The sequence below is a fragment of the Punctularia strigosozonata genome (genome assembly GCF_000264995.1).
Source record: "Punctularia strigosozonata HHB-11173 SS5 unplaced genomic scaffold PUNSTscaffold_4, whole genome shotgun sequence".
In the NCBI taxonomy this organism is placed as follows: Eukaryota; Fungi; Basidiomycota; class Agaricomycetes; order Corticiales; family Punctulariaceae; genus Punctularia; species Punctularia strigosozonata.
In genome coordinates this window covers 2,524,857-2,546,010 of record NW_006767436.1, presented here as the reverse complement: position 1 = coordinate 2,546,010, position 21,154 = coordinate 2,524,857, and the positions used below count along the sequence as shown (strand labels likewise).

Sequence of the window (21,154 nt, the reverse complement as noted above, 5' to 3'; positions counted from 1 at the left end):
CAAGCCCTGCCACGGCGTGATTATGTTTGCGGCGTGAACGTTCCATAAATCACCGTTCTAGAGGACAATGAGCTACAACCAATTTGCTACTGCCGCATCTTTGTTCGTCGCCGGCTATTGCTTGAAGGCAAGCCATGCTTCATTCAGAGCCCCGAATACACCATTTGCTATCATCCTCTGCTCCAAAGTCGTGTTGTTGACGTTTAACTATGTGTCATTCTGTCAGCATGGGCAAATGGGACGAGCAAGGTAACCCAAACCTTATCCGGATGCACCTTTGCGATCGCCTTAACATATCGCACTTTGACCTGACCAGGGCTCACGAGCTCATGCATACCAACCTTCTGCCATCCGAGCTCGGGCCAAAGTACCATATCGAGACTCGCGATGAGCGCCCGCAAATTGGTCTCCTTTCCACTCTTCCACGCGAGCAGCCGCGCGTCCACAGTGTCCTTCAGCTCCGCGCGCTGATTCTCCTCCGCATCCTGCGCGGCGTTGGAAGCCTGGAGGCGTTGAAGAGCGGCCGAAGGGGGGGTAGGGCCCCGTCTGGGCGAAGGCCGGGCAGGCTTCGGAGCGGGCTTACTCTTCGGCGCGGCCTTGGACGAGGAAGCCTCTGGCGGCGCCTCGCCGCGTTTGCATCTACCAATACCGCGTAAGGCCTCCGACCTCGTGTTGGACGGAACCCAGCCCGTTCCGGCGAGCTTCTCCCAATCTTCACGCGCCTGTGACCAACGCTCCAACGCCTCGTAAGCTTCGGCGCGACGTCTAAGCGCCTTCGCTATCCCATCCGCAAGGTCGATCTCAATATTACGGGTACCTCCTTTTGCTAGCGAACTGTTGGATGCTTCCAGGCCACCATTAAGCGCATCCAGGGCGTCAAACCCGGAAGCATTGCTCGCGGGATTGCTGGAGTTGGATGACTGGATTGTGAGCTTCACGATCCGTTCTTCGCGGCTGGGATCCCAGCCATTGAGCATGGTGAGCACCGCAGTGCAGTCGTCTGCAGCCGCTTTGCCGTCACCGACCTTAATCCGAGCGAGGGCGCGGTTGTTCAGCAGCTGAACGAGGAGAATATGTCCTGACGGCAGTGCATCGATGCCGCGGGTGTACGCATCGACGGCATCTGCGTATTGACCAAGCTTGAACTTCGACGCACCCACGTCCTTATGGCGAACGGCGGTGGAGATTGCGGAGGATGATGCGGTAGGGAAGTTGCGTGCTTGTAAGGGTGTCGGCGGTGCCGATCGACGCAATGGTTGGGTAGTCGGAGGAGAAGCTTGAGGCGGAGTTGCTACTTGAGCGGGTTGCTTGGGCCGTGAGCGGTGTCGGAAAGGCGAGACATATGCCGTAGGTGCATCGGAGGACAGCAAGTCATCCGTCTTGACCTCTGGTTTGCGCTCAATTTCCTGTGCCGGTTGAGGTTTTCGTCGGCCCTGGTCGCGCTGCGCCTCGCCTGCGACACGATCCTTGCTCGAGCTAGTAGGTAAGCCCCATTCATCTTCTCCTTCTCGAACCTCCCTCTCAGCTGCGTCTTGCATCCATTTCGGTCTTCCGTCTGTGCGAGTAGAAGCCGGTGTGCCGCTCCTCCCCGCTCCACCCCTCGCGGCTTTGCTCTCCTCATAAGCCTTCGCCGCTTCTTCGTAGGCCTTCTGTGCACGTTCCCGACCCTCCTTCAACAGCGCGTTCGCCTTGCTAAACATGCTGAAACCAATCTTGCTCGCCTGTGCAAGGAACTCGCCGCTATCAGGCTCCTCGCCAGCACCTGCGGGACTTTGGCGCCGGTTCTCAGCTCGGAGGGGCCGGGCCCTGTTGCTATCTCCGGACGTTACGGGAGGCCGAGGTCGAGCATCGAGGGCAGACTGTCCGGAGGGCTGGTCGTCGTCGTCAAAGGAGAGCAGGCTCTCGGCCGCCGTCTGGACATTGAAGCCGCTATCCGTGGCGGTCGCAATCAGGGCGCTGCGCGCTTGCTGCGGTGCGAAGCCCATTTCGACCAATTGCCCAACGAGATGGGGCGGCGGCGACGCTGCCCGGGACGATGGAGCGGGCCGCGAATCAAGCGCGGGAGAGGCCGACTGTCGAGCGGGAGCCTAAGAGCAGAGTCAATCAGCTAAAAAGCAGACGCCGAGGGATGTTCTGAACACTTGCCTGCCCTCGCCGCGGACGACTGCCAGCAGGTTTGCCGAAGCCCAGAAGATCATCTCCATGATCGTCATCATCCGACTCGTGCCCGAGTAGTCGGTCCTCGCGACTTCCGAAATCGAAGTCATTGCTCGGGGAGTCGGAACGTACGCGTGCTCGTGGTACATGGGACGATGAGGATGCAGCAGGATGATCGTCTTCAAGGCTCCATATAGATTGGAGTTGGGAAGAGCTGGAGGATGTGGCAGGGGCTGCGTTTGCTTTGACTGGTTTAGGACGAGCGGGGACGGAGGAGGTGAATGCGTCGTCGAGACCCCAGTCTTCGGCAGCTGCTTCAGGAGCGGACTTGGCGGCGTACGCGTTGGTGGTGTTTGACGTCGACGTCGACCCAAACAACCAATCGTCATCCTCCGCCGGCGGGACGGATTGAGTCGGGATCTGCGCGCGTATTGAGGACGAAGCTGAGCTCATGCCGAGACTATCCAAGCCTGCCCATGTCTGTGCGTTCGCCTTCCTCGCCTCTTGTTGCTGCGTTAGCTGCCTCAATCTATCCTGCTCCGCCTTCGCAGCGCGCTCAGCGATTGTCATGTTCGGGTTCCCTGCACCTCCCGGGCCGGAACCCAAGGTTGATTGGAAGAGGTCGCCGAAAGCATCGCCAGACCTGGACGTGCTGATAGGTTTGGTCGTGCCCTGCTGGGGCGGTTTGGCAGCATTGTTGCGGGCCTGAGACTGGGCCGGCGTGATCGGTCGCGAGCCGGCTAAGGCGGCAAAGACGTCGGTCTTTGGAGGGGGTGACCGGCCGTTGGCTGGAGATGGGGAGGAACCAAGGGTACGAGGAGGTGCTGCGGCGGGCTTGACGGGAGCGGTCGCATTCCAGAGATCGGCAAAGGAGTCAGACATGGGTATTATCGCAGAACACAATCCAGACCAGCTAGAGTTATCAGAGGATTAGACACAGAAACGCGACACAGTCCTGCCCTTCCGCTCCCTATGAGTGCCCCGAGACGAGCTCAGTGACCGGACTGATCGTGGGAATCCCGCAAGAGGCCTTACTTCATCCCGTCTCTTTTCCTCTCCTCGACGACGAACCACCGACGGCCCGTTGCTCCTCTGTTCCGTTAGTGTTGGCGCCAGCTGAAGCCTCCTAATGCGATCCTTCCCGCGGGTTTCTTCGATGAGATAGGAATGAGTGTAGGCGCTTTGGCAACCGTCGAACGGAACCTTAGCCCGTGTATGTGTTGGCCTCGACGATGAACGATACCCTGCGAGTAGAGCTCGTGGCTGTTCCACATGTGCGTGTCTCGATGAAACGCATACACATTAGAATGCTGGGGTGGCTTGCTCGCTGTGATCTTATTGATCGTCGTTGTTTACGGATGTGCTCCGCATCATTTCCAAGCTTAGAACATGAAGTTCGAGCAGCCTCTTCGCATTTGGTCTGAACATAGCATGATTGTGAAAGCTCTGTCATGAGGTGACTCAACATACATGTTCGACAGAGACAAACTTGTCATCTATGTCAACAACCGCAAGCTCATGTTGTCACGATGACGACGTTCAGGTTTTCCGCCGATGCACGCGGGCTGGCGTGTTGTAGGAGTATGTATCGCTTCCTTACGAGGTTTCTATGCCATGGGAGCGCCACTGTTCTGATACCTCTCTTAGGATGTGTTACAGCCAGACACGTCTGTTATCGCCAAGCATCAGGGACATGGGGACGTGGTCGGGCACGACGCTCCCATGCCAGCGGCTACATTCCATAGCCCGAACCCCTTCGTGCCTCGGTATCATGTGGAACATAGCCTGTGCGGAGTCAACCTTCAGCCGCCCGAGAACTGAAATGGTTTGGATCCTTTCTGCCGCGGAGGTAACCGACGTCTGTGGCGTATTGGTTTACGATGTTCACGTCCAAAAGACATCGGACAACAGCGTGGCAGTTGTAATGCCCGAAAGCGTCCAGTTTCCGTGACATGCTTGGCTTCGTCAGTGTTCGAATAAGAACCCGGAGCGCCGTCCTGTTCATCCAGCGTTGCGTCCCCTCTCCGGTACTCTACTACTCCCTGGATCCCTCCACGCGCCGGCGTCGGCGTGTTCTTACCACCACAATATTCGCGACATGATTTCTTACTTCTCACCCCTCCACTCTCCTTGGTCACCGTCGAACATCACAGCTATCGCTCTCGCCCTCTCGGCTTTCCTCATTATCGTCAAGATCGTCTATCGCCTCGCGTACTCTCCCCTTCGTTTCATCCCTGGTCCTTGGTATGCCGCGGTCTCCGACTTCTGGCTATTGACGCACGTTGTCCGCCTCCGTCAATGCTTCGTCGTGGACAAATTATTTGAGCAGTACGGTCCCGTCGTCCGCATCGGTCCGAACAAGGTGGCTTTTTGTGATCAGCAGACTATGCGCAGTGTCTATTGTGTCCATAAATTCGATAAAAGCTGTAAGTTTCACGAGCTCCAGCGCGATGATCTTGGCTCAACATTATTCCAGCATTATACAAGGCTTTCCTGACGTGAGTGGATTGATTGTGTGTTATGTCCTTGTTGCTCACGAGTCTGGCCAGTAATGACAACGACCATGCGTCAGTAGCTGAACCACTTCCCGATACCTGTGTCTGAAATCTTGAGATAGTATGACGACACTGCGGCATTCTGCACACGCCACTCGCAAGCGCGGCTACTCTCCTCATTACATGCCATCTAACTTGGCACTTTTCCAACCTGAGATCCAGGATTCTACTCTGGAGCTCATTCGGGTTCGTGATTGCGTTATAATCCGTCGTGTCATCTGAGATTAGACCCATAGATGCTCGGAGAGAACGGTGGAAGGACGAAGCTCGATTGTCTCGTTCTGTTCCGGCACCTTCTGGTCGACATCATCTCGGCGGTTTCCTTTGAATACCACGTAGGAGCACTAGGCAAGTATGCTCTCGGTGTAGAAGAGCCGCTCACGACGGCCATCAACGATTTTCCGAAGGTATCGTCTACCTCGTCTATCATTTGAGAAGACAAGCACTGACATGAGGGCAGCGGGGCGTTCTGGTTAGTACCGCTTTCCGACACAATTTTGGGCTCGATCTTACTCGTTCTATACAGCGTGGTGCCGTTCCAAGCTGGGCGTGGTCTGTCCTTTGCCGTATACCGATTCACCGATGGCAACAAATCTGCGATTCAGACAAAATAATGGCAGGAGTATGTACGCTGCCCATGTGTTTATTCTGTTCTAACGATTAGCTTCGCAGTTTGTCTCGTCTCGGGTGTACGGTATCAGCGGCCAGATCAAGGCAGGCATTATGGACGAGTCGCACCGACCGCCTTTGGCGCATAGGCTGCTCAATCATAACATTGACGCCTTCGCGACCGCGGACTACCGTAACATCATATCGGAATGCATGGGGCACCTGTACGTATCCATTCACGTCTGCGTCTGCCACCACGACCTCAGTCTATTAACCCGATCCAGGATTGCTGGCGTGGATACCTCCAGTAACACCTTGTCTTACCTGTTTTGGGAGTTGAGCCGTAGGCCGGATATTCTCAAGAAACTGCAGCATGAACTGGACGAAGTCATGACCGAAGGGAACACCATTCCGGACATCACCACCTTACAGAGCCTGCCGTACCTCGCCGCGTTCTTGAAAGAAGGTGCGCGCGCTATTCTGATCAACGATCAAGTCTATTCACCGTCCCTCAGGTTTGAGAAGATATGGCGCCGCGCCCAGTCTCCTCGAGCGGGTCGTTCCTCGACCCAAGGTCGCAGGGGATGCAGGCTTCGACCTTCTTGGCTTTTCACTTCCTGCCGGTGTCGTTGTCGCTACACAGGCTTGGTCGATGCACCGGGATCCAACGGTCTTTGCCGATCCAGACGCCTTCGAGTGCGTGTATACAAGTTCGCCACCGTCGCTCGAAGCTGACAGAGCCTACCTGCGTCAGACCCAATCGTTGGCTGATCAACGAGCCCGACGTGCTTGCTCGCATGCACGCCCACATGATACCATTCGGCGTAGGCTCTCGCGTTTGCGGCGGCCAGAACCTCGCGCAGCTTGTTCTGCGAATTGTTGTCGCATCTATTGTTAGGAACTTCGACATCGTGGCACCCGGGGAGACCACGGAGAAGAGCATGGAAATCTGCGACGCTTTCGTAAGCACGCCTTCACTGGTTGACTGCCCCGTACTAATGCTCTTCACCATCCCAAAGGTCATATTTCCCGCATCCATGCGCTGCAACGTATGGTTCAAGCCCAGAGAATACTGAACAGAACATGATACCTGATCTCTCACAACTTCTATACAACTACAACTCTCCTTCCAACTCCCCTTTGATTACTGCCATTTTCTTCTTGCTTGTTACAGTTTGATCAGCGGAAATCGAGCGTCCTTCTACTTTACTCAGTGTATTAATCGTAGCAAGTCATCAGCAACTAAAAGCCAATTCCAAACACCCCGTGAATGAAACTGCGTGAACGAGCGTGAGAGCAGCAACCGCGTCTTTCCAACCGACACCCACCGTCGGCAACACGATGACCGACTCCATACCATTTGTCCCGTACAAGCTTTTCTTGCTGTATGTTGAACCGATATCAGCACTGGTCGGCGCATTCTACGCAGGAATCCGACCTTCCGAGTACTTGGGACTGCTGACCTTAGGTCACACCATCGACAAATCAACCGCCGCAACTCCACCCACTGCGACTCTGATGTCGCTCTACCAATTGTCCAACCTCTACCTGCTGTTTGCGCTCAATGAACACCTTGTATTGTCATCGACGTCTTCGCTGAAGACCTGGAGGCGCCTGCTATTCTGCTTATTGGTGGCTGACCTGGGTCACCTCGCGACGATGGCGCCTCTAGGAAGGGATGTCTATTGGAGGGTATGGGATTGGAACGCAATGGTGTGGGGAAGTGTCGGCTTCGTATACCTGGGTGCTGCTACCAGGATATGCTTCTTGGCAGGAGTAGGCATGAAAGATCCCAGAACGCAAGGAACGTCCGCGGACAAGCAGGTATGCCGTCGCGAGTAAACGCAGTCCCGGATCTTACAACGTATCGCTTGCAGAAATAAACTTACCGCGATAAGGGTGGGCTTGGACCGAGATCGACGTTGTTTTTGAACGTTGACCGGTGTTGCGGGGCTGCAATATGCCCTTACACGGACTGTGCTGAGCTCATCCCTGCTCCAGGTATGTACATACGGTGCCTCCAGGGATGTATAGCATTCCCGTTGCCTTGAGTTGTGAGAGTGCTGGCGCTCAGTCATCATCATCATCATTGTGCCTGTGTCATACCACAAATCGGTGGAGCGTATGGTAAGATATACGCAACTGTGTCGCCCGGCGCCCCGGATCGCAAAAACACCGTCCAGGAGCATTGACAAGCCGCGAGTTAGAGCTTACTCCTTCGCCTTCGTCTGCGAGGATTGCGTTCTGACGCAAGGTCCATGGAAGTCAACCGCACTTCGGTCACTTGATCTGGATCAAGTCCTTCCGCAATCGCCGCGACCCGAAATCGTTCATCGTATCTACATGCATGATGCAATCAGCACAGTTTCAATCGTGGGGTTAGTATACGGACCGGAGAGCGTACGCTATGCGGTCGTCCATGGTTGGTTGACCGGGCGCAGAGACATCAAAGAGCGGCTCTTGAGCATAGCCTACCGAGGCGACAAGAATCAGGATGGACCTGGGCTAACGTAAGCGACAGTCTGACCATCCCGGATACGTGACCACCCACGCGGTGAGTCCAAAAATGGGTTTCGTACCACCTGCTTCTCTCCCTGTCAGGAAGCGATGCATGCGGATACGACGAGACTTTGGGGTGATATGGGCAACGCCTTTTGACGGGCCTTCGAAGGGTGGATCACGTTTGTGGCCTGTCTTGAAGGTTGGCGAAGCGGAAGGATGTGGAGGCCAAGGAACGTCGATATACGTGTGGTAGTTCATCTCGAGGGTAATCACGTCGGTGGGAAAAGGGGAGTCAGGCGAGAGGAAAGAGATGAGCGGATGAGAAAAGAGCGAGGAGACTTCAGCGGCGTTGAGGATCGGCTGAGATAGGTTCCTTCAATAATCGCCGCCAGAGAAAGGAGAAACGTGAATGGACACACTTTTATCGTGCTGTCCAACACCATAACAACCACCCTAAAGGTAATCCTTAGCAATGGTAGGGATTGAACTGCGGGAAAAAATCGTACGGTGTAACTAGTAGCTGATTACCGGCGAGAAAAGGTTCCATGACGCATAGTAAGGGTACTTTGCGGTTGTCTTGTGGGAGGCCAATCTACGGAATCTTGTGGTTTGCCGGGGGCCTCGAACAGCACACAGGAGATCTCCTACCTCCTCAAACGCTTCGCGTCTCTGTACGTCGCGTGAATGAGCCTATTGAATACTCCCATGATAATGTATGCTTTACGGCAGTATCCACGATCGTCTTGTCCTGCGGCTCGACTTTGCCGCCTGGTAAAGCAGTGTCACCAGCGTACGTCCGTAGGGAACTCGCTCGCCTAGTCTTGGGGCATCAGAATACCTTTTGATGCCGAGATCATGCACATACTCACTGGCTGAGGATGACCCATAGATCACCGTTCCGTCCTGCAAATAACGCTACGAGGACTGCAGCACATCTTGACCTGGGGACCTTGAACGGCAACGATGAGGGTCTGTATGCAACCAGGTTGCGCAGGCACCTATTACGTCGCGCTGAATACCGGGAAAGCAACATGTCTTAGTATCGTACGTACTGCCGAGACGACCTGTTCAAATGCAAAGTCACAGGTGCATCTCGCAGGTTGATGTGGTGTGGGCGATGAAATCTATATAGAGAACTAGACTTCTGGTCTGGCATAACAGAGAGTCGCGTAGGTGATCTCCCTTTCACATACAAAGCTCTCAATACGAATTCGAGTTGGTCGTAAGTTAACGAAAAGCGACTGCCCGAGGAACGCGGAGTCACTCGGGTACTCCAAATAGCCGGTCACGTGCCTTGTCTTTTGCTTCCCAGTTCTTTGCTCCCGATTTCGACACGCTCGGTTTACGAATCACCAACGGCGATTGTACTTCGCCTTTGTTCATCTCTAAGCGTCTGTCTGCATTGAATTGTTTGAGTGCGACGGTCGGAAACCCGGCACAAGGAGGACGCATCTCCAAAGAACAAGGTACGTCTCCGTCATGCGAAAGTCTGGATTCACAGGTCATTGTTCGTTACGTTTCAGCGTTCTTCTGCTTGATATCAATCACACGTGTAGAATGGGGCGATTGCATAGAACAAGGCGTTTATGAAAACGCGGCGGAGTCGACCACTAATTATCTACCGCAAATTGCACTGTCCGGCGCACATCAGGTCGTCCACGTGGTTATCGTGTTCTTCCTTAGGCCTGCGCGATCATGACCAGGTCATCGCCTCCATAATATGAACGCTATCACTGGATGTCTCCAGGTTCCTTGACTTCGTCTTCACCCCGAACACGTGTCTGCAATGAGGCGCATGCGATAATCGCGCTGTGATCCCTTCAAACCCGACATTTGCCTCGATGCAAACGCCTGGCAGAATGACCATCCATAATAACACCCGTTGCGGCGCGCCAATCCATCGACCCACCACACTCACCTTGCTCAACGACCAACTTTGCATCTCTCAACGAACTACACGCAATCAGCTTCACGACCTTCATCTATCTATTCTACTATCTTCTAGCCTATCTCGAATTCTTTACCACCACTATCCAGCATGGCTAGCGCCAGTCCCAATTCCAGCCCTCAGCCCGCCTCCCGTCCCTCGTTCCGAACGAGGATCAGCAGTGCCGTGCGCCGGCAGTCCTCTACATGGTCGCGATCAAGCCAGAGCCCATCTCGTCCAGAGACACCCTCGCGAAAGAGCTCCAAGTCCGACCTGGCGACGCTGGTGACTTCGCTCGGCCGCAAGACATCCTCTCCTGCTCTAGCTGCCAGCGCTCCCAGTCCTGTCCCGGAGTCGCCCGTTCGTGAAGCGGCAGCGATTGCGTCGCTCACCCAAGGCGCGTCGCCTCTCGCTCAGCCACCCGCCACAGCCGAGACAGGTACTTCGCCTATAGTCGCCGTGGACGCTCAGCCTGCCCAGGACAAGAAGGATAATGCTTCCTCTAGCCAGTCATCGCTCGGTAACCCTGTGTCGGAACCGATTGCTGAGCAGACTGTCCTAACGGAGGAGCCGGAGTCCATGTCTATCAAGGATGCACCTACAGCTGCTCCAGCTGACGAGCCCGCTGCGAAGATTGAAGAGTCTACGCCGCCGGCCGAGGAAGAAGAGAGTCAGGCTGTTGCCATTCCTGAACCGCACCCAGCCCCTGCGGATGTCGCCGTTGCGGAGGCTGTGGTCATGCCGGTTCCCGAGCCCGTTCAGGCCCAGCAGGAAGCCCCGATCTCGATGCCCCGCCCTCACCCCTCATCTGAGCTGGGCGCTGGTTCAATGGTTCAACCTGATCCCGATCTTCTCCTCCCAGAGGTTCCCGACGAACCGAGCATGAGCTCCGAGACCACGCCTCGACCGCCTGCGGAGCGCCTCCAATCCGACGAGACAGTCAAGAATGCCACGCTTGCGGTCAAGATCAGCAGGGCATCTCTCGTAGCGGACAGCGCGGAGGGGAACAAGGGCCAGGAGAAGGCAAATGATGTCATTGCGCTTGTGCGCAGCGACGGCGAAGCTGTCACTGTGCAAGCTGACAGACCAGTCGAGTGCGTCGCTCGTTGTTTCGGTTAGAACAGGGACATACCAATCTCATTCTTCTTCGCAGAGCCGCATGGGAAGACCCGTTCGCTGATCAACCGACGCCTGACATGCCAGTGCATATTCTCCCGGTCCCAGAGAGCATTTCGATGCCGCAGTACGTGCCAGTCTCATTCTCCCCCGTGTCTCGTTCTGACGAACATTATGCAGGCCTGAAGTACATCCTATTGGCGGCCCTGACCTCAATTCTCCCGTTGTCACAATGCCATTACCGCCTCTCCGTGACCTTGTCGCCACGGGGTATGTGGTCTGTACATCATCTGGTTGAACAAATCGGGCTAATGTTGCTTCACAGTTCTTCCAATACAGTCCCAGGTGGTTATAGCGTCGGTGACGGATTCACGGGACCATCGTATCGGGAGACAGAGTACGCCGTTCAGATTAGTTATCTCGGTCGAGGCCTGACATACTCACAGTGAACGCCTGCCTCTCCTCGGCAAACGGGCGTCAATGTCCACTGTCAGCAATGGCCACGCGCACACCATCGTTCCCGCCAAGAGTCCGCAGACTTCCGGGTGGACCGACTACGTGCTGCCCGACAGTTCAATATACTTCGTCCACTCTGGTCTGCGCATCGTCACAGATATCGACCTACGGGAGCCGAAGAGACTCGATGCCGTCGGCATTTTCATTAACAACCACCTCGCCTCGGCCACTTCTTTCATTCCCGAAATCGGTGAAGGCTGGGAGATGTGGCTACGGGAAGGCCCGCCGTCGAAGGGCCAGACGAAGATCTTGCGTACTTGGATCAATCACGGTATGCGGGCCGTTTTCGCAGATCCGCCTGCACGAAACTTGGACGGTATATCGGAAGACGATAGTAAGAGACATGCACTTCATTGTGCTACATCTGCTGATGCCATCCTTCGCAGAGCTCGACTTAGAGTACCGCTTCTGGTCGTTCATGGAGGGTCATCCTGCCCATGCCCCTTTGCCGCCTACAGCGCGCGACGAAGCACTTGACGTCCTTACTTGGGCATACACTGGTTTGTTGAAAAATGCCATCTTCAGCGTAGAACTCATTCAGGAATAGATTGTTTGCTGCCCACGAACCGTCTGGCGACTCCTCCCTTCACTCCGGAGGAGTGTCAAGAGCTCATGGGCCTGTTGAAGCAGACTAGTGAGCAGATATGATTTTTGTTGCATCGTTGATGTCATCATCACTGTTGCTTTGTAGACACCTCTGTTTTGCAACCCGCCGTGCAGACGCGTATCGTCTCTCGAATCCTGTTGCGTGGTGGTACGTATCTCGGGCCATATAACGGTGCTACACTAATCCTATGATCGCTCCACTAGCGCAATGGCGTCAACTGGCATTCCGCCCAAACCGGGCGTTACCGAAAGACGTGCCCAAGCCCGGCCCGCAGCGCGTGGAGCGTCATGTGCCCCTCCGACGGGCTGTCCTCGATATCGCAGTGTCCTTCCTGTGCCTCGGAATCCCTTTCCTGTTCATGGGCCGCTCTCATCAGTCAAGATTCGATCTTGAGCGCGGGTTCGCGATGGGATCGGTGCCTGTGATGAGCCTGCGGAGCCCGGGACCGGCGATGGTGGTTGCTGGAACTTCCTGTCTGGTGGTATGTTTGCCGTGCGATATTACTCGTTTGGGCGTCCTTTTAACAAATGATGGCGACTACCAGGCCGCAATGATACTGAGTGCGTCAGTCACTTTCATTTCGCTACCCGGGCTGGACGATCTTTCAAGAATCGCGGGGCTCCTTGCCATTCTCTGCTCTACGGCGAGCATGGCATCAACTGTTATCGCCCTTTTCAGGTACAAGACGGACGTAGAACGCTCGGCGCAGTATTACATGGCTGGAGAAGGGCTTGTAGTGCTTACGGTCTGTTTCTGCGCTTCCTTACTGTCGATTCATTGCTGATGATCGACGATTTTCGCCCAACATCAGCGTCGGAGCATCGTCATGTCGCTTCCGCTCGTATTCCTCGCCTGGGCCGTCGCAGCTTTCATAACAGGCGTTACGATGTACTCTTTCCGTGGTTTCACGTTGACAGCTCCGGGTTCTGGTGTGTACAAGCAGCCGTTCGACAAGTACACGCAGTGGACCATAGCAGGTACACTGGGTGGCCTGGTCGGCGTGTTAGTCACGTCTGTCCTACTTGTACGGTGAAGGCGAGCCTCATTTGAGTGTTATTTAATGTCTGTATGTTGATGTTCTGTCTGTTGATGTGGTTCATAAATGCTCTTGTGACGGCCATTTGTACCACCTACGCCATGTATAACTTATTCTCCTACGTCTGCTGCGCACTTACGCGATCTCTCTTCTCTGAGTGTTGGTTAAAGTGAAATATAACATGGTAGCCCTGCAATGGTTATTTGCCAACTTGAAGAAGCCATGAAGCAGATATGTTGTGTGTGACAAAAAAATGTATGATGTACATGCCAGTATAAATGCGTACAATATTACAGCCGTCTCAAAAGATTGAATCAAGTATGCATATGGAGGGGAGCGTCCATGTCTTAGCAAAGAAGGATGGTATCCTGCAGGCGAGCGCGAGCCAATGAGCTAACTAGCGGTCGAGCGGTGTTTTGTCCTGTTCCGATGGAGACGGGACAAGTGGAGTATGCTGCTCAGCGCCGGGGGACGCGTCGTCCGCTCGCCGATCTTCAGCAGGACCGAGCGGCTCCGGCTGATCGGCGTGCTCATTGTCGAGAGTCGTAGTTATCGGTAACGGCGAGTTCGCCAGAGGCCGGTCGACGAAATAGGAATAGGAATATGGACTAGGAGAACGCATGTACGCTGACCACGGACCGTCGTCATCGGGAGCGTCCGGCGCGATGACCGTCGGCGTCTGGTACTCGGAGTCGTAATCCGGGTAGCGCTCTGAATGCCGTTGGATGTGGACGGCGATGGGAGGAGCGAACTGGAATTCTGGGTGAGACGACACGCTGCTGGAGAAGAAGCTGTATATGTAAGTGGGCGTATGATGCGTTCGGCTGCGTAAAATTGGAGCGCTTGACGACGTCAACGGAGGCGCAAATATGCCATTCGTGGCGACCTGGCACGGTTTGTAGCGTGTGCCGAGGATGTTGCCGCTAGACACCGAATTAGTAAGACGATGCTTCCGTTACCAACAGTGCTTACCATTGAGCACATCCAACACCTTCTCTCAAGCAGCCGCACGAGCTCTGCACGAGCTGTCGAGCGGTCCCTTCATCGAAGTACTCTTTGTCGAGAGGCACAACCACTTCAGACGCAGGGCTTCTTGCTGCCCACACGCTACACGAGAGGCGAGGGCTCGCATTAGAATGTATAACGGCTCCGCATCCCGTGCGTCGAGTGCGGCGCGGTCGATGTCGCACCGTCTGCGCGGGGTGTGGTGGGTAGCATGGCAGCGGTGACAGTTCGTAAGGGCCGTCTTCCGAGTCCGAGACCGAGTCGCTCGCTTCTTCCTCCGTGCCGCAGTACAGAGTATACTCCATCCCGAGTGTCACGCCCCCATCTTCTCCGAACAGCTCCCTTTCCGGCCAGTCGTACCCGCCGTCAATCTCGTCCTCCGCGTCTGGGTCGCCGTATCCCCAGTCAAGCATCTCGGTAGATTCTTGATGTCGCTGAGTGCTTCCAAGGCCGGTTCCGTTGTGGTCCATTCGTATGGCACCTCGTCGTCGGAGCCTGGAGGCTTCGCCAGTGCGGACGAGATCCGAGAGGACGATGGTGTCGTCGAGGTCGACAGGGGTCGACGGCGAGGACTCGGAGGTTGAGGAGGTAGAGTCAAACGAGTATGTGCGGTATACAAGTGGCATCGTTAATGGTCGTAAAGGCGGTCGTGACGTGTAAGTTTGGTCTGGTGGAGAAGAGCTTGCCGCCCAAGAACGAGGCGGAGGCAGGCGGAGGCGCGGCCTTGAGAGTTCCCGGGAGCACGTGATCCCGGAGATGGGAGGGCGCGATCGCACGATCAATGACCACGGAATGATTCACTGTCCAGGGAACGCCTCAACGGTATGCTTCCGCACTTCAATTCGCTCTTCGTCGACTGATCCGTTTTTATGCCATCAATGTTCGTGAATGTAATGCCAGCAACATCGCCATGCGTGTGCATGAAAGCATGTCTGAAGTAGCAAACGGATGTCATACAAGCTCCGTGTATAGGATTAACTAAGGTATCCTTGGCCGTCGCGGGAGTCATACGCCATCTAGTGATTCCCGGTAGCCATACACACAGGCCTGCACAGGCCACTGATAGTCGTGGCAGTATGGCGGGTGCATTACCGGGCTGAGCCTACAATGGTCACCTCAGCGTTCTGAGTCAGCACTTGATGCTGCCAGTCGCGGCGTTTCGTACATGTGCCGTGCATTGGTTCTCTAACTCATAACATGCGATGTCTGAGAACAAGAACGCTCGCGGCTATTAAGAAGAGTCTGAGTCTAGGCGATGATGAATAACCGCCTTGTTTAACACTGGCTCGCTTGCTCGGATCCCACCATGTCGGAGACCTTGTGTCTCTCCACGTCAACAAACACCTAAGACGGATATACATCAGCATTTGATGCCTGAGTTCAACTAGGCTACTATCTACCTCTGGGCTGGTGATGCGGGGACGTCCGCACGTCAGTGCATGTGCCTATTGAACGGCAGTCAGGGATCGGCAAGCCGTGAATGCAAGAGGGAGCAACCCACCTTCTCCGGTGAATCTGTCGTGTTCGGAAACATGCGGGGACGCTCATATCCTCCTCCGGCTCGCGAGTTCAACGTTGACATGAGCGTGCAAGAGTACAGTTTACCGAGCGGAAAATTGAAGGCGAGATGTCTGTGAATGCCAGTCATGGTTAGAACAGCGCCGGCGTGGTACATGCACCTAGCTTACAGGCCGGTAGGCTAAGGTTATGTACGTTGTCAATATTCAAGTTTTGAACATGTTGAGAGGAATATCACCGTTGAAAGGTAGACCACCAGGTCAGTGATAGCCCAGACGGCCGTGATGAGACCGTTCTGTACGGTTGCTGAATAGCAGGCTTCAAACTTCCGGCGGTGGGTATTTAAAATAACACGTAGAACGCACTCCTGATGATCCTGTCGACAAGTCTATCTGTAGTCGCGAACCCTGTTTTGTGCCGCCTCAAGTACAAACTCAACGATATCGTGATAGCAGTATCGCCTATAAGAGTCGGTAAGTAGCAAATCCCGTCATTGCGGGTAATGATGTACGCACACACTGCTGCGGTTATGAGCCACACGATGACGATAGCCTATACATTGAAACATGAGCAGCAGGCCAATCGCATCGCAGAACTTATACTCGCCCTGAATCGCTGGAATTGTGTGAACTCAGGGACGTATCTGATGGCTATTGCGGTGCCAATCCCACAGACTAGGCGACGGTGTCTATGAGCGTGTAAATCAGCACAGAAGATCGGACTCACGGGCTGACACGCAGGCGAGAGCTCCAATGCATATGGAAGTCCATGAGAATCGAGGCTTCGCGAGAACTCTAACCCAAACGCCTTGAAGTAAGTGGTGAAATCTCATCATATTATGAAAAGCCCACCTAATTCTCCACGCAAAGAACAGTTGTGACATAGAACCAACGATGCCCTGTGACGACCAATAAACCTTTACAGCGAGACGTACAGTTCCCAACCTAACTTACAACCATTGCGGGATCTATCAATGAGAAACATAAACACCGATGGCACGAAAACATACGTTGGCGACGTACCAGATGCGAAGACTTTGACGACAACATCAATAAACATTGAAAAGCGTCGATGCAGATAACGCACCCCAGTTTCCTCTCTGCAAAGCTCCAAAATCACCTGCATGGAACCCGAGCACGGAACATGAGCACGGGCCGCGAGAACCGACGCAGAGAAGATGCATACCGAAACGGTTGACCAGTATGTCGTAAATCCACCACATGTCAAACGCACAGTTGACCGTATCCGCGAGAAGCAAGGCGGCGACGAACAGCTTGATTCCGAGTTTGTCCCTGCAAACAATTTTCAGCTGACTGAAACTGAGTGGATGTAGTGTGGATGTTACTTACTTCGTAAAGGTAGTGAAGTAGAAAAATGACTGGCTCAATAGAATACCGAATAATGTGACGTTGCAGAACGTGCCCGCCAGCGCAGGGCCGTGGCTACATGGGCGTCGAATAGCTGCATCGATATGACCACAGGATATTACTTACGCGATGGATGCCGGAGAACTCATACCAGGGCGATTCGTTTGCGGCTAATCAAGGGGTTGTCGCAACGGCCTAAGGACCAGATCTCAGAGGGACGGGAGAGGAGGCCTGCGCTCGGAGAGACTGGCGGGTCTATTATAATGTGCGGAAGACGTGTGATCCGAATCGACGGAAGGGCGTCGCTCTGCACAGAAACGTCCAAGATGTCATGACAGGACCGGGACAGTATGAGATCGCTTCACGAATATATGGTCCGGATCGCCGCCGGTGAAGGCGATCCAGATATAGAAGGGTGAAATTGCCGGCGTCCCAGCGGGTCTGAGAAGCCCAGTGACAAGTCCCCGAGATGCAAATGGAGTATTAAGAGCTTTCTGCAGCTCAGCTGTCCCAGAGCAGGATTCGAGTCTGCGAATAAGGCAGAGTGAACGATCATCGCTCATATACAAATCGGTCAAACCGGACCAAACAGTAAGTATACATGCCCGTGAGGTGCGCTTTTTAGGTGACGCGCACTGTATGTAGCTGTGTGCGCGAGGATATTCTAAAGACTCCTCGATCTCGTAAGTGGATTGGATGGTGGATTTCACCAGGTCGGGGCACAGCACCTTGCTGGACGAGATAATCAGGAATGCTTGAAATCGAAAAAATGCGCAAATTGCCAGCAGAAGAGAAGGTCCCAACGTATCGAAGACGCGGCCCCTTTCACGAGAGAGGAAATGCATTTTATAACGCGAAATAGGTGTGAAGTTCTGTGAACGACTCATCCCATCCCTAACATGGTTAAGTACAGAACGCTTGTATTGGCGCTTCCCGTATCAGTGCTGAGTGCCCGGTGGAGATCGATAAGCGTGCTGTCCAGTTATGTACTTATGAGAGATTCAGCATGAATCGGTATTCATGGCGTCCGCGCGATGACAGGCTCAGCAAGGAAGAAGGACGGCGACCTGCAACGAGGGCGACACGCCAAAGGTGCAACGCCGAATCCTCTTCCTGTCACGTGAAGCACATGCATGAGGTGCCCCTTCTCAGTTCATTCCTTGCTCGCTATACCGAGTCCCCGGTCCAGGCTGCTATGCAACTCTATCCCCGCTAGGATGCCGCCGCGACATATATCTCTGAGAAACTACACGCCTCTTCATCTTCATCCCGTGGCGTGCAGTACGAGGACGCGAGCCATATGAGTATATAATAACTGATAGAGCCTACGCTGGGAGCGTAAGCAACTTGGCTGCACCCGCTAGGTATCTACTTCTGGACCGCGTTTGCTACGATGGCCACAGACCCTTGCTCTGAATATGAAGTGATCATCGTCGGAGGTGATCGCCAGCACTCTCGCTTCTCCAGCGAATCTGACTGACCCTTCCCCCTTCCCCCATCCCGCAGGTGGGACAGCCGCTGGAGTGATTGCGGGTAGGCTGGCGGCGGCGGACCCAAACCTGCGGATTCTCGTTCTCGAAGCCGGTCCACACACGAAGGACCAGCTGATCCACACGCAGCCGGCGCGTTATCTCGCTCACCTCGCTCCAACTAGCACGACCGTCAAGTTTTATACGGGCAGTCCCAGCGACCATCTCGACGGTCGACAGCCGGTGGTGCCCTGCGGTGCCTGCCTCGGCGGGGGATCGAGCGTGAACTTTGCGATGTATACTCGCGCGAGTGCTTCGGACTACGATGATTGGAAGTCTATCTATGGGAATCACGGGTGGGGATCGGACGATCTAATCCCGCTGTTGCGTAAAGTAGGCTTAATGCCGAGAACTTTACTGCTGCTCGTTTACCATTCCCGTTTCAGACGGAGTCTTACCAGGTCGCTGAAGGCAAACCTACTCATGGCTACGATGGTGCTTCATCCGCGTCTCCGTATGATCCGAATGCTGACCTTTACGCCTCATCAGGCCCCTTAAAAGTCTCGTACGGCGGAGTGTTCACCAGTATCGGACAAGAGTTTCTCTGTGTCGCATCTGCGTACGACTCTAATCGTCCCATTCTCGAAGATCTCAACACGCTTACCGTCGGCAATGGATACGGGGTGAGCCAGTCAACGCGTCAGTCTGATTGCGGTTCGCTCATGTATGGGGCTGCCATTCTCCTGCAGCGATGGCAAAAGTGAGCATTCATTGCCTCATAACGCTCGAAACCGTATGTTAATCGTCTTCTGGCAAGGTGGATAAGTGGTGACAAGGGGACCCGCTCCGATGTCCCTCACCACTTTTTGTACAATCAGTCGCATAACAACAACCTGGTCATCGAGACAGGGTGCCTTGTCCGTCGTGTCCTTTTCGAGTACGTTCCCGATCTCGTGACGCAAGGTTAAGACGTGAAACTGATTCTCGAGTAGCGGTAAGCGTGCGACAGGTGTTGAATACACCTATTCACCCCGGGTTCGCCCCAACCAAGACTGCAAACTCGTCCGAGTCGCACACGCCAACCGGCTCGTCGTCGTATCCTCTGGCACCATGGGATCCCCGCAAGTTCTCGAACGTTCTGGCATTGGTCGCAAGGATGTGCTGGATAAGGTTGACGTGGAACAGATCGTGGATTTACCAGGAGTAGGCATGGCTTATCAAGGTCAGTGATCTAAAGCTAGTGAATGGTGGCGCCCACATGTTTTGCAGACCATCAGGTCATTTTCGCCCCATATCTGGCGCCGGATACCTGCGATACCTTAGATGGTATCGTACGAAGTGATGAAGCAGAGCTCAAGAGTATGATTTCCCCAATTGCATAAGATATCTCATTATGAGTCTCATTGTGCTTTCACCTACAGGGTGGGACACTATTTGGGAGAAGGACGGAAAAGGGTTGATGGCGCACAAGCAAGTCCCGTTCACATGAACCATGTCGGTATACTGACCGAGCCATATCAGTGCACTGGACGCCGGTGGCAAGTTGCGCCCTACCATGGCGGAGTTGAAAGAGATTGGCCCAGCATTCGAGAAACGGTGGAACGCATACTTCGCCACGGATGACCATCAGGACAAACCCGCGTATTGGATTGGTGCGGTTGCGTTGTATGTATTCACACAGAAATGCAGTGGTGTTTTTGCTTATGACCATGACGCTCCCACAGGTTGGTTGGAGATCCGAGTAAGAGCCCATACAGGAAATATTTTTCTGTCGGTTACTTCATTGTGAGTACTAGCATGGCTTCTGGGATAATTCTCCGAAGCGATTCACGGCGTAGGAGTATCCCTCTTCCATGGGGCATATCCACATCACGTCGAAGGACAGTGTCGATGCTGCACCCGACTTTGACCCTGCATACTGTAGCAGGTAAATACTGCATTCCACAGCACTTCGGACCCGAATTGACCTGATATTCCCATCAGCCAAGACGACTTGGACCTTTTAAACTTCCTTTATAAAAAATCTCGTGAATTCGCGAGGCGGATGCCATCGTATCGTGGAGAGCATCCTCAAGGGCATCCGCAATTTCCAGAAGGCAGCAAGGCCGCTGTATCCGACACGGGAACACCTGTCCCGATGGATGCTCCGGATATCCAGTACGACGAAAGAGACGAGGACGCTATACGGAAATACACCCGGGCGACAGGTGTTTTTCATACTCCCACATGTAGTATTTTCAGCCTAACGCCCTTGCCTTCGTAGTTGCGACAGCATGGCACTCGGTAATGCTTCCGCGCGGACAGAGTACAACATGACATTGATATTATGTGTCAACAGTTAGGGACGTGTGCGATGAAACCTCGTGAGGACGGAGGGGTCGTCGACGCTGAGCTCAACGTGTATGGGACGGAATGCCTCAAAGTGGCCGGTACGTGCTCGTGAACAGGGCCACGGGTTTCTCAGACGCACGCTGAACCCTTTCAGATATGTCGATCGCTCCCGGCAACGTCGGAGCGGTGAGTTATTATAAACTTTCTGCGGTCTCGGAGCTCAATGGCCACTAGAACACCTATTCCACCGCGCTGGTCATCGGAGAGAAGGCGGCGCTGATTATTGCTGAGTACCTGGGGATTGAGGGCGTATAGACTCTGCTAGCCGAATATCCGCGTCTGGTACGAGACCTCATCGCATAATGCCTGCGTACCCATTACTGATGCATATTCATGTAAGATGTTGTTGAATTTGTCGAAGTTGTCCTACACCAGCTTT

At 54.3% G+C, this 21,154-nt stretch overlaps 8 protein-coding genes across 8 annotated transcripts; 4 read left to right on the top strand and 4 right to left on the bottom strand.

The window, feature by feature from the left end:
* Positions 1–46: 46 nt before the first annotated feature.
* On the bottom strand, positions 47–3,066 carry PUNSTDRAFT_85670 (uncharacterized protein). The gene is made up of 3 exons (XM_007382554.1): positions 2,146–3,066; positions 261–2,087; positions 47–207 (listed from the first exon to the last, which is right to left on the bottom strand). The coding sequence occupies exons 1-3, from the start codon at positions 3,037–3,039 to the stop codon at positions 115–117; spliced, it is 2,814 nt and encodes a 937-aa protein (XP_007382616.1). The 5' UTR covers positions 3,040–3,066; the 3' UTR covers positions 47–114.
* Positions 3,067–4,255: 1,189 nt separating this feature from the next.
* PUNSTDRAFT_142945 (cytochrome P450) lies at positions 4,256–6,449 on the top strand (the record flags this gene model as incomplete). The annotated part of the gene is made up of 12 exons (XM_007382553.1): positions 4,256–4,583; positions 4,634–4,655; positions 4,707–4,724; positions 4,775–4,898; positions 4,949–5,119; positions 5,173–5,184; positions 5,239–5,334; positions 5,385–5,545; positions 5,606–5,787; positions 5,837–6,017; positions 6,076–6,283; positions 6,341–6,449. 12 exons carry the CDS (start codon positions 4,256–4,258, stop codon positions 6,395–6,397), a joined length of 1,560 nt encoding a protein of 519 aa, XP_007382615.1. The 3' UTR covers positions 6,398–6,449.
* A 213-nt stretch (positions 6,450–6,662) lies between these two features.
* PUNSTDRAFT_65072 (uncharacterized protein) lies at positions 6,663–7,163 on the top strand (the record flags this gene model as incomplete). Its single annotated transcript, XM_007382552.1, has 1 exon — positions 6,663–7,163. The coding sequence occupies one exon, from the start codon at positions 6,663–6,665 to the stop codon at positions 7,161–7,163; it is 501 nt and encodes a 166-aa protein (XP_007382614.1).
* A 537-nt stretch (positions 7,164–7,700) lies between these two features.
* Positions 7,701–9,012, bottom strand: PUNSTDRAFT_101119 (uncharacterized protein; the record flags this gene model as incomplete). The annotated part of the gene is made up of 8 exons (XM_007382551.1): positions 8,876–9,012; positions 8,693–8,821; positions 8,548–8,638; positions 8,472–8,492; positions 8,330–8,415; positions 8,243–8,276; positions 7,873–8,183; positions 7,701–7,821 (listed from the first exon to the last, which is right to left on the bottom strand). Exons 1-8 carry the CDS (start codon positions 8,977–8,979, stop codon positions 7,701–7,703), a joined length of 897 nt encoding a protein of 298 aa, XP_007382613.1. The 5' UTR covers positions 8,980–9,012.
* A 2,740-nt stretch (positions 9,013–11,752) lies between these two features.
* PUNSTDRAFT_64302 (uncharacterized protein) lies at positions 11,753–13,022 on the top strand (the record flags this gene model as incomplete). Its single annotated transcript, XM_007382550.1, has 6 exons — positions 11,753–11,882; positions 11,924–12,016; positions 12,074–12,136; positions 12,193–12,470; positions 12,534–12,734; positions 12,801–13,022. The coding sequence occupies 6 exons, from the start codon at positions 11,753–11,755 to the stop codon at positions 13,020–13,022; spliced, it is 987 nt and encodes a 328-aa protein (XP_007382612.1).
* A 400-nt stretch (positions 13,023–13,422) lies between these two features.
* PUNSTDRAFT_133150 (uncharacterized protein) lies at positions 13,423–14,656 on the bottom strand (the record flags this gene model as incomplete). The annotated part of the gene is made up of 2 exons (XM_007382549.1): positions 13,423–13,948; positions 13,998–14,656. 2 exons carry the CDS (start codon positions 14,654–14,656, stop codon positions 13,423–13,425), a joined length of 1,185 nt encoding a protein of 394 aa, XP_007382611.1.
* A 649-nt stretch (positions 14,657–15,305) lies between these two features.
* Positions 15,306–17,064, bottom strand: PUNSTDRAFT_133149 (uncharacterized protein; the record flags this gene model as incomplete). The annotated part of the gene is made up of 13 exons (XM_007382548.1): positions 15,306–15,374; positions 15,431–15,475; positions 15,532–15,661; positions 15,719–15,729; positions 15,787–15,854; positions 15,914–16,009; positions 16,064–16,100; positions 16,502–16,515; positions 16,571–16,582; positions 16,635–16,667; positions 16,734–16,840; positions 16,898–16,990; positions 17,042–17,064. The coding sequence occupies 13 exons, from the start codon at positions 17,062–17,064 to the stop codon at positions 15,306–15,308; spliced, it is 738 nt and encodes a 245-aa protein (XP_007382610.1).
* A 1,244-nt stretch (positions 17,065–18,308) lies between these two features.
* Positions 18,309–21,030, top strand: PUNSTDRAFT_112855 (alcohol oxidase-like protein; the record flags this gene model as incomplete). The annotated part of the gene is made up of 16 exons (XM_007382547.1): positions 18,309–18,354; positions 18,422–18,777; positions 18,831–18,879; positions 18,934–19,067; positions 19,221–19,347; positions 19,436–19,606; positions 19,654–19,743; positions 19,806–19,854; positions 19,906–20,049; positions 20,109–20,169; positions 20,223–20,311; positions 20,368–20,591; positions 20,648–20,667; positions 20,723–20,813; positions 20,870–20,901; positions 20,950–21,030. The coding sequence occupies 16 exons, from the start codon at positions 18,309–18,311 to the stop codon at positions 21,028–21,030; spliced, it is 1,764 nt and encodes a 587-aa protein (XP_007382609.1).
* Positions 21,031–21,154: the final 124 nt, after the last annotated feature.

Excerpts from the sequence above, each read along its gene's own strand:
- PUNSTDRAFT_85670 (XM_007382554.1), bottom strand. The coding sequence starts at position 3,039 with ATGTCTGACTCCTTTGCCGATCTCTGGAATGCGACCGCTCCCGTCAAG. Across the intron at positions 2,088-2,145 it reads GTCGTCCGCGGCGAGGGCAG|GCTCCCGCTCGACAGTCGGC; the intron begins GCAAGTGTTCAG and ends CTCTGCTCTTAG. Across the intron at positions 208-260 it reads CAAAGGTGCATCCGGATAAG|TTAAACGTCAACAACACGAC; the intron begins GTTTGGGTTACC and ends AATGACACATAG.